This window comes from Danio rerio, chromosome 13 (genome assembly GCF_052040795.2).
Source record: "Danio rerio strain M-AB ecotype USA chromosome 13, GRCz13ab, whole genome shotgun sequence".
In the NCBI taxonomy this organism is placed as follows: Eukaryota; Metazoa; Chordata; class Actinopteri; order Cypriniformes; family Danionidae; genus Danio; species Danio rerio.
Genome location: NC_141033.1, coordinates 49,919,644 through 49,931,501, shown reverse-complemented (window position 1 = coordinate 49,931,501; position 11,858 = coordinate 49,919,644). Strand labels below are relative to the sequence as shown.

The following is an 11,858-nucleotide window of genomic DNA, read 5'->3' as shown; positions in this document are numbered from 1 at the left end:
TAATTATATTTGTGTTTTTTTATATTACTTTATTATTATTATATATACAAGTTATTTTATATTATAACAGCTAAATTAAGAGCCAAATATGTTACTACTATAATAACACGGTAAAATTACAGAAAACCATGCATAATGATAACAATAACAAATATTATATACATTTATATGATATATAATATAATTTATCAAATTATAAAAACATCAATATCAATTACATGTTTAATTATTTTCTTTTATATTGATTGATTTATTATTTTTTTATAATAATAATTATTATTATTATTATCATTATAATTATTTTTATTGTTATTAAATAACAAAGACATTTATTTATACTTTTTGCCTTTTCATTCAAATATTAAACTGAGCATACATACTTACTGGCCACTTTATTAGGTACATCTGTCCAACTGCTTGTTAATGCAAATTTCTAATCAGCCAATCACATGGCAGTAACTCATTGTCATAGTCTCCAGATCTCAATCCAATAGAGCACTTTTGGGATGGGATGGAACGGGAGATTCGCATCATGGATGTGCAGCCGACAAATCTGCATCAACTGTGTGATGCTCTCATGTCACTATAGACCAAAATCTCTGAGGAATATTTCCAGTACCTTGTTGAATCTATGCCATGAAGGATTAAGGCAAAAGGGGGTCCAACACAGTACTAGTAAGGTGTACCTAATAAAGTGGCCATTTTTGTTTGGACAACAGATGAAAAACATCTTTCCAAACTTTTGCTTGTTTGTTTGTTTTTGGAATTTATTGACATTTGTTGCATTTTCGAATGCACATTTTTCTTTGATAATTACACCAAACCATCACACATTCTCAGGCATTTTTTTAATATTGGCGTGTCTCATTTCAAGGCTCTGCTTATCAAAAAACCCAAACAAACATTCCTTCAAGACCAAAATGACCCATAATATTCCTCTTAATAAACCAAAACATAAAAAGCAAAGGCTTTTACAAAAAAATATTATTAACAGAAACAATAATCACTAAAACACTGCTCTCTGTGATGTGCAGATTGATGCTTTTCACCTCACATAAATAATTATTTTAATATGTATTAAACTGAATGTAATCCTGGAGCCATCTCAAAATCTATTTAACTGTTTACTCTTGAATAATTATTAATCAAAGTTACATTTATGCATGTTATAATAAAAATTTATTTGGTATTTGCCTTAAATATGTTTGACACAACAAATGTTTTCTTTTTTGCTTGGTGTGAAACCAGCATTATAATATAGTATAATAGTATAGAGTATAGTAGAAAATAGTGGAGCTGCTCAATTATGGGAAAAATCACAATCACGATTACTTAGTTTAAAATTGTAGGCCATAAGACCACATGTATACATTTAGTTTTTCCTCTTTAAATAAGGTTCCCATTACACCAATATATTTCAAAGATCATGAAATTTCATAATACTAAAGTCGAATAGGACAAAGTAAAAAAAACAAACTAATAAAAGTCCCTAAAATTCTAGAAAGAATGAAATAGAAAGCAGAATAAAAAAAAAACAATAAAAATATAAAACTGAATCAAACTGTGCTTTAAACAGTTTGTACTTTAATTTCATTATATATGATTTGCATTATTTATTAATGATAACATGCTGGCAGCTGGCTCTCTGCAGCTCTCACATGGTCGCCCACTGAAGCCAAGCAGGGCTGCACTCGGTCAGTATCTGAATGGGAGATCATTTGGGAAAGCTAGGTTGCTGCCAGAAATAGTGAGACCAGCAGGGGGCGCTCAACCTGCGGTTTGTGTTGGTCCTAATGCCCCAGTATAGTGAAGGAGACTCTATACTGCTCAGCGAGCCACGTCTTTCAGATGAGATGTTAAAACCGAGGTCCCGACTCTCTGTGGTCATTAAAAAAGTGTTTAACCACGTCATCCTGGCCAAATTTGCCTACTGGCCGATGTACATAATGGTCTCCTAACTATCACCATATTATAATCCACTCCTCTCCACTAAACAGATGGCTATAAACTGTACAGTCTGACGCAATATGGCTACAGCCGCATCATCCAGGTGGATGCTGCACACTGGAGGTGGATGAGGAGATTCCTTCTCAAAAATGTATAAAGCGTCCTAAATGTCCTGAGAAGCGCTATATAAATGTAAGAAATTATAATAACAAACAGTTTATGGAATATAAGCAGTAGAAATATAGCATGCTGTCACTTTGAGACACACAGATCCAATTTAGTGTTACATGTGCATTTTCTCCTTATGTTCATTTATTAAATATCAAATGAGAGTATGAAAACTGCATTTAGATTTTTTTTGCATGTATTTGGCCATTTAGTTAAAAAGATCAGTTAATGTGTTCGTTCTGTTTGTCTCTGAGGCAATGTTTACACGTACATGGTAGGGTTGGGTGATGTTTACCAATTTGGCATCGTACGATATCTAATGTCAAACATTGCGATGGACGATGCCATCGTCATCATAGGCGGGGGGTGGGGGTGGTTGTTAAATATCAATTAATTCATAACAAATCAATTATTGTACCCTACCGTGTTCACTACCTGATCCACATGGTTTGCTTTACCCATAACCAAACCATAAATAAAAAAATGTTACACACAAATGACCACCTGTCAATCACTTTTTTTCCCGCAGGACTCTGGCATGAACAGTGGAGGGGTGGAGGGGACAAGAGTTCGGTTGGAGTTCAATGTAGTGCATACATTTTTATTGTTTTCACGGCAAAATCCTCACCGCGTGCGCAGATTTGAGACATTTATGCAGAATGCATCTTTGCACCTAAAAACGCCAAACGCAGCACTCAGAAACAGATTAAAACAGTTATGTAAACTTGCTAAAATAATAAAGCCTGCAATGCTAGCCCTGCCTTTGTGCTCTTCTTATTGGCCCACTGCTCTAGAACTGAACGCGAATGATTGGTTAATATCAGCTGTCAATCACTCAGTCAATGCTTTTAGCCTTGAGATGACAGGAGCTACAACTGCGAAAATGTAAAGCGCTGAAGATGAGAGAATGACAATAACACTGACAGATCTACCTACAGTTACTAATAATGGCACATCTTACTAGAGATCATGTGCTAAATGTTAATCCACCATTTTCCAAGAGTGGATTAAAGACTTCCAGTGGCTATGAAAACAATTAAAGCCGTTCACTGTAAAGTCTGTGGGACGAGGTTTGCCACGAAATCTACACATTTTAAGCACGAGAGGTGCTGTATAATCCTTCATTTAATCTTCAAGATGCTGTCCGCCATGCAAGTTATATGGCAGCTATATGTAAAATTTAACACAGCACATGAAAAAACCGTTACTGCTATTAAGATGACATGCAAATAATAAATTACATATCAATATAAATGTGGGGCAGGGCGATGGATCACGATGCCGGCTCAGCATTGTAAAGTTTGTCGGCCATTAGCGATGGACGATGGCAAACTCAGTTCCAAAAGGGCCGCAGCTCTGCACAGTTAAGTTCCAACCCTAATTAAAAACACCTGATCCAACTAATTGAGTCCTACAGGCTTGTTTGAAACCTACAGGTAAGTGTGTTGGAGCAAGGTTGGAATTAAACTGTGCAGGGCTTCGGCCCTCCAGGATTTGAGTTTGACACCCCTGGTCTATCGGCACAACCCTAGTACATGGTATATTCAGAAACTGAGTTTTGCTTTGAAAAATTCTCTGTACACATGAAAACGCACTGTGATGCATGTTAAGGCTACACATGAACCAACAGGTGGCGATAATGACACCTATGCAGGGTTCATACCAAATGCAGGATTAAATTTATTTTGCGAATACATTCAATATAAGTCAAAGCAAATGTGATAACAGAGCTGGATTATTGATGCGAACATGCGAAATTTGCCTCAAACATGTCTTTTGCATTAAGTGTGAACCTAGCAGTGTTTGCCAATCAGAAAGTAGAATACAGCGTGCACTCTTGACATCATGAGGCAAAAAACTCCGGTTGTAGTGTCCAAGCGGCCACACTGTACCCAGAGTTTCAGAAAGTCTACACCCTGGCCAAAGTTATCAGAAAGTTTCAGTTTCAGTCATCTGATACTGTATTTTCGTGTAGATAAACAGGCAAACCATGTAGAAAAAAAAGAGCTGCGGTTTTGAGAATAGAAATGTTTGTGTGGACAGGACCTGAGGCTGAGCACATGCACACAACAGCACAAGCTCTCTTTAATACTTTTAAAAAGATGAATGAATCCTAAACACTTAAAATAATCAAGCACATCCCATGATTTCACTGAATTCCACGTGAAACTGAGCTTTGCGGAATAAAGAATGTGGACTGCTGCAAGGGATCGGGATATGACGTAATGATTATTTTCATCTTGATTTATGTTTTTTCATAATGGAGAGCAAAATCAAAACAGAAACGGATTTGATTAATTGCACAGCCCTAGTTGTTGACCAGATTGTTGTAGCTGATGTCTGCTAATGCAAATGATTTTCAATTGTCTTGAGTAAATTTATCTTTAAGTGATTGTATCTGACTCTTGGCCCTTGATTTAATTGTACACGTGTTACCAAAAGTATCAACTTTGGTATCAACTTGGGTACTGGAGATAAAGAGGGGGTAAATAAAGTAAACCGATTGCCTTTACTATCAATCACAGTGATAAATGTTGAGAATATTTGCCAACACAATAGCCAATCAGTTACTCAAACATTAGCGGGAAATAGACAATTTCAAAATTTCAGTACTGATTGGTACAGAAATCGATACTTTTGACAACCCTACTACAAAGTGAACTCAGCAGTCAAAAACTGTCTAACAGCTATTCATATAGAAATAGAAATAGACTTTGTGAAAATGTCAGTACCGATATCGATACATTGGACAACTCCACCACAAAGTGGACTCAGCAGTTAAATACGATCTTTAACAGCTATTTAGCATCCAAATGAGAACATAAGCCCACACAACAGCCAATCAGCAGAGTTTAAACAAAATAATATCGAAAAATAGACATTTTTAAAATTCAGTACCAATTGGTACCAAATTCGATACTTTTGACAACACTTCTACAAAATGGACTCAAACTGTCGCTAACAGCTATTTAGCATACAAATGAGAACATATGCCAACACAGTAGCCAATCGGCTTTGTTTAAGAGCGAATTCAAATATTGATGGGAAATGGACGTTAAAATTTCATTACCGATAACGATACATTTAACAACCTTACCACAAAGTGGACTCAGCAGTGAAAGACAGTCTTTAACAGCTATTTAGCATCGCCAATCAGCTGTTTAAATAAAATAATATTGAACAATAGACATTTTTAAAATTCAGTACCAATTGGTACCAAAATCTATACTTTTGACAACACTACTACAAAGTGGACTCAAACTGTCACTAACAGCTATTCAGCATCCAAATGAGTGGATAAGTGGACTCAGCAGTAAAATACTGTCCTTAAAACCTATTTTGCATTCAAATGAGAACATAAGCCAACGCAATAGCCAAACAGCTGTGTATAAATAAAATGTTATTGAGAAATAAACATTTTTAAAAATTCAGTATCAATTGGTACCGAAATCGATACTTTTGACAACACTACTACAAAGTGGACTCAAACGGTCTCTAACAGCTATTCAGCATTTAAATGAGAACATAAGCCGACACAATAGCCAATCAGCAGAGTTTTAAGAAAGCACTCAATTTTTGGCAGGAAATAGATGTTTTTAAAAATTTAGTACCGATTAGTACCGAAATCGATACTTTTGACAACACTACTTCAAAGTTGACTTAAACTGTCTCTAACAGCTATTTAGCATCCAAAAGAGAACGTATTCCAACACAACAGCCAATCAGCTGTGTTTAAGAGCGCATTCAAATATTAGCGGGAAATAGACTTTGTTAAAATTTCATTACCGATATCGATACATATGACAACTCTACCACAAAGTGGACTCAGCAGTGAAAAACAGATATTTAGCATCCAAATGAGAACATAAGTCAACACAATAGCCAATCAGCTGTGTTTAGGAGCGAATTCAAATATTAGCGGGAAATAGATGTTGTTAATTACAGTATCGAAATCAATACATGACAAGCTTACCTTGAAGTGGACTCAGCAGTGAAATACAGTCTTTAACAGCTATTTAGCATCCAAATGAGAACATAACACAATAGCCAATCAGCTGTGTTTAAATTAAATAATATTGAAAAATAGACATTTTTAAAATTCAGTACCGATTGGTACCAAAATCGATACTTTTGACAACAGTACGACAAAGTGGACTCAAACTGTCTCTAACAGCTATTTAGCATACAAATGAGAACATAAGTCAACACAATAGCCAATCAGCTGTGTTTAAGAGCGCATTTAAATATGAACAAGAAATAGATGTTAAAATTTCAGTACCAATAGATAAATTTGACAACCCTACTTCAAAGTGGACTCAGCAGTAAATACTGTCCTTAACACCTATTTTGCATTCAAATGAGAACATAAGCCAACGCAATAGCCAATCAGCTGTGTATAAATAAAATATTATTGAGAAATAAACATTTTTAAAAATTCAGTACCGATTGGTACCGAAATCGATTCTTTTGACAACACTACTACAAAGTGGACTCAAACGGTCTCTAACAGCTATTCAGCATTTAAATGAGAACATAAGCCGACACAATAGCCAATCAGCAGAGTTTTAAGAAAGCACTCAATTTTCAGCATGAAAAAGAGAAGTTTTTAAAAATTCAGTACCGATTAGTACCGAAATCGATACTTTTGACAACACTACTTCAAAGTTGACTTAAACTGTCTCTAACAGCTATTTAGCATCCAAAAGAGAACAGATTCCAACACAACAGCCAATCAGCTGTGTTTAGGAGCACATTCAAATACTAGCGGGAAATAGACTTTGTGAAAATTTCAGTACCGATATCGATACATTTGACAACTCTACCACAAAGTGGACTCAGCAGTGGAAAAACAGCTATTTAGCATCCAAATGAGAACATAAGTCAACACAATCACCAATCAGCTGTTTTTAAATAAGCTAAATATTAGCGGGAAATAGACATTTGAAAAAGTTCAGTGCCAATTAGTATCAAAATCGAAACTTTTGACAACCCTACTTCAAAGTAGAGCCAGCAATGAAAAACTCTAACAGCTATTTAGCATCCAAACCTTCATGCTAATGAAAGGACAAGGCTTGAGCTCTGCAGGGACATGAATGCATTTTTTCCGACTGCACAAACCAGGCGCTTTGCACTAAAACAACAGGTTTATGGCTCACATGCTTCATGTTTTCCGAGGCTCTGCAGAAATGCTCAGCGAAGGAGACCAAAGCGGCGTCTGAGGTGAAGGTTGAGATGGCCTCGGGCTGCAGAGGAACAGAGAAGTGGGAGGAAAGGAAAAACAGCTCATTCACATGAAAACAACTCCCTTGCAACACTTTGAAAGAACACATTATGCTGCATAAATCCAGTAAGGAACACAAGACTCAAGCACACAACAATTCTAGAAGCTTAAACAAATGAACAGAATTTTTCCATTAAATACTTTATAGTTCAATAGCAATATGGTGAACTTTATTAAAGTACCACTGTAATAGTACTGAACTGTATAAAAAACAAAGCATTTAAAAAAAAAACAGGGTAATATATTAATAAGTGTTAACAATCATTTACATACGATTTTGTGTGATGTTTGGTGGTTAATGATTAATAATAAACATCATTATTTGTCAATTACTAAAATAAGCAGCTAACTGACATCTACAAACATCTGTCAAATAAAATAATACAATACTTAATAATAATAAAACAAAATGTTCATAATTTCTTTATTGAAGTGTAGTAAGAATTGCACCAATAAAGAAACATATTTCAATATTAATAACACTACTGTACAGCAGGTAAATGAAAATAAAGGAAAATAAAACAGCTCTGTATTAAAAATATCATTATATCAAGTAATAATATAACTATTTTTATTTATTAATATTTTAATTACTGTATCAAATGGCCTAAAAATAAACAAATAAATTTCAAGATTAATATCAGGATATTTCTCTAAAAATCATTGTAATATTATTGCTTTCTAAAGTGCAATAAAGATAAAAATTATTGTACATTTAACAACATTATTAATAATATTTATAATCATTTTATTATTAGGTTGGAAAAAAAAAACAACTCATTGACCTCAAAATTAAAAAAACGTTGCAGAGAAAGATAAAAACTAATGTAATTCTTATACTGTACACTCACTGGCCACTTTATTAGGTACACCTCTCCAACTGCCCATTAAAGCAAATTTCTAATCAGCCAATCTCATGGCCGCAACAAAATTAAAGCATTTCAGAAACTGCTGATCTATTGAAATTTTCATGCACAACCATCTCTTGGGTTTACAAAAAATGGTCTGAAAAAGAGAAAATATCCAGTGAGTGGCAGCTCTGTGTGTGCAAAATGACTTGTTGATGCCAGAGGTCGGAGGAGAATGGCCAGACTGATAGAAAGGCAACAGTAACTCAAATAAGCACTCGTTACAACCGAGGTCTGCATGAGAGCATCTCTGAACACACAACACGTCCAATCTTGAGGCGGATGGGCTACAGCAGCAGAAGACCACACCGGGTGCCACTCCTGTCAGCTAAGAACAGGAAACTGAGGCTACAATTCACACAGGCTCACCAAAACTAGACAATAAAAAAAATGGGAAAATGTTTCCTGATCTGATGAGTCTAAATTTCTGAAGCAACATTCAGATGGTAGGGTCAGAATTTGGCGTCAGCAACATGAAAGCATGGATCCATCCTGCCTTGTATCAATGGTTCAGACTGCTGCTGGTGGTGGTGTAATGGTGTGGGGGATATTTTCCTGGCACACTTTGGCCTCATTAGTACCAATGGAGCATTGTGTCATCGCCACAGCCTACCTGAGCATTGTTGCTGACCATGTCCATCCCTTTATGACCACAGTGTAATAATCTTCTGATGGCTACTTCCAGCAGGATAATGCTCCATGTCATAAAGTGTAAATCATCTCAGACTGGTGTCTTGAACATGGCAATGAGTTCACTGTACTCAAATGGCCTCCAGATCTCAATCTAATAGAGCATCTTTGGGATGTGGTAGAACGGGAGATTTGCATCATGAATGTGCAGCCGACAAATCTGCAACAACTGTGTGATGCTATCGTAACAATTCAGAGCAAAATCTCTGAGGAATTTTTCAAGTACCTTGCTGAATCTATGCCGTGAAGGATTAAGGTAGTTCTAAAGGGAAAAAGGGGTCCAAAGTACAAGTGCGGTGTACCTAATAAAGTGGCCGGTAAGTGTATCTTTATTATTATTATTAAGAAGAAAAGCATTTTATATTCATAAATTATTATATTATATTATTTATTCTAATGTAATTTATACTAATGTAAATTATTTAAAGAACTAATGCAATTCATACAAAAATGTCTAAATTATTATTATTTAATAATAAAATAATAATTATTATTATTATAACTATAAATACATATAATTAAAAATAATTATTATTCATTTATTATTATTATTATTATAATTTTTAAGTTGAACAAAAAAACCCAGCTCATTGACAAAAACAGTTGCATCAAAGAGCTCACTATACTGTATGAATTCAATAAAGGACATACAAGCTCAGCAAACATCAGTGCAGACCTTTATCCTCTATATTAGCATGAGTGGTTTGATGCATGAATTATATACAAACACACGTGTGACACAGTAAATATTGACAGACGTCAATGGAGCTGGTTTGTGGACAGAAGGTTATATTTATCATGCACACATGCTGACCTTAAACGTGCGAACTTCTGCGCTTCTGTTGTTGAGGTTCGGGGCCAGTAAACTCTTCCAGCCTTGAGGATCGTCCTTGTAGGGAAGCTGACCAGCCCGCAACTTTACATACAGGACACCGTCTCTGGACAGGATGGATCTGCACAATTCAATTCAAGTTTATTTCAGGGTTTCTGCAAGTTTCACCAGGTCAAATTTAAGATCATTAAGAATTAAATATTTACCAAATAATGTTTAACAGAGCAAGGACTTTTACCACAGTATTTCTGATATTTTTTCTTCTTCTGGAGAAAGTCTTATTTGTTTTATTTTGGCTAGAATAAAAGCAGTTTTTATTAAAAAAAAAAAAAAAAAAAAAAAACATTTTTAGCCCCCTTATGCAATATTTTTTCGATTGTCTACAGCAGTGGTTCTCAACCAGTACCGGTCTGTGGATCAATTGGTACCGGGCGCACAAGAAATCATTATTTATTTCCGTTTTATGTATTATCCGAGTCTGAATGACTGTTTATTTAGAAAAGTCTTTTATTTTGAAAAATGACTGTAGTCTCTCAGTTGCATCTCGGTCACTTGAGTGCCCAAATTTAACCCACAAGCAGCAAAATGAGTAAGAAACAGACGTCTTCGGAAGGTTTCTTTACTAAGGTGAAAAGGTCCACTGAAGGACCCACAAACTGCCAAGGAATAGATCAGCAACCCATTTTTCAGCAAATCAGGTGAATCCATCATGTCTGTGCAAGAACATCAACTGCTGCAGATCACAATTGGCAGCGTCTTTTAGGGGCCATTCGCATATCACGTCTTTTCTAGAGTTCACACAACTAAGTTATTCCAATGGAGGTAAGTGGCTTGAGCGCACAAACGGCGCCTTCCAGACGCACCCAGTTGAATGAATGCTAGCAAACCGCGAGTCACATGACAAATCTGATCAGCTTCAGCTTTTCTGCAGAATATACAAATTTTAGTAGACTAATTATTTTAGACAAACACAGAAAACACAAACACTGCAGTCAGGGCTCAACAATAAGGACTACCCGATGGCCCAGTGCCAGCATGAGAGAGCCATGGGACAGTAGACATGATCATTATTGGCCCGATTAGGACAGTGCTGCCTTGTCACTAAAGTTTAATCTGTCTGCGACTATTTGTCAATTGCGTGCATTTTAAGTTTGTGCTATTAAGTCGTTAAATGTTATCTTCTCTGTGATGTCGTAAACACCATATTTGTTTTCGGTTCCTCTTATCTGACTTTATGTTTTGAGCATGCTATTTTTTCCTTAACCTGGTAACAACCAGTACAGCGAACAAACGGCAACAGGGGGGCAACATCAAATTATAAGACCTGAATGTCTGTTTCTCATGCCTTGGAAGCAGACATTTACGTGGGAACAACATGACAAAAAATTAAGTGATGTTTTGAACAATTTGCCGTCAGTTTGACAAGTCAGCCATCACATTCTCCATACTGCTTTTTATGATTGCATAACACTTTGAATTTTGCTCATTATTATTTATTAACATTTTTTAAGTATTGAAAATCTAGATTCACAGACATTATTTTTGACACATTCTTCAAAATATATGCCTAAAAAAAAACTATTAACTTCTCTCTTTTTTTTTTGGTGGGGCCAGTGAAAATTTTGGCAGGGCAAGTAAAAATCTGAACCACTGGCCCGATCGAACCAATAAAAAAAATCCTTATTGTTGAACCCTGCTGGAGTGCTTTGTACTTTTCTCCATAAATAATACTTGTATCAACACTTGTCATCCTAGCAACAGGCCCGGATTAAGAACTCAGTGGCCCCTGGGCACATTGTCTTGTAAGGCCCCTGAGTTCTTAATCCGGACGTCCTCCGCCTGGTTACTAGCTTATTTAACATTACCATAACGTCTTCTTCTATACCCTCATTTTCCTGATCATGGCTCTGTTTGAAGAAGGTGGGTATGGAAAATGCCTCAATAAAGATGCCTCCTCTCCTCTTTCTCTCGCGTTTGCTAAATCCACTTGTTCACTCATTTTTGATCTGACAAATAACGTACTAACGTTACA

At 35.7% G+C, this 11,858-nt stretch overlaps 1 protein-coding gene and 1 long non-coding RNA gene across 10 annotated transcripts in view; one reads left to right on the top strand and one right to left on the bottom strand.

The window, feature by feature from the left end:
• anapc1 (anaphase promoting complex subunit 1) overlaps positions 1-11,858 on the bottom strand; it is a 181,950-nt gene that overhangs the window by 24,594 nt on the left and 145,498 nt on the right. For 4 of the 9 annotated variants that reach the window (XM_087279784.1, XM_087279786.1, XM_087279785.1 and 1 more), the window contains exons 43-44: positions 9,809-9,947; positions 7,272-7,358 (exon numbers count right to left, since the gene is read on the bottom strand). In XM_087279784.1, coding sequence (XP_087135910.1) covers positions 7,272-7,358; positions 9,809-9,947 — 226 coding nt within the window. Of the gene's footprint in view, positions 1-3,766; positions 4,792-4,901; positions 5,618-5,652; positions 6,338-6,966; positions 7,359-9,808; positions 9,948-11,858 lie in introns of those variants that run through there. The other 5 variants (XR_015506403.1, XR_015506406.1, XR_015506404.1 and 2 more) reach the window with 4 other exon arrangements.
• LOC147841204 (uncharacterized) lies at positions 1,270-6,339 on the top strand. The gene is made up of 3 exons (XR_015506506.1): positions 1,270-4,783; positions 4,894-5,556; positions 5,638-6,339. It is a non-coding gene; the product is annotated as an uncharacterized LOC147841204 (long non-coding RNA).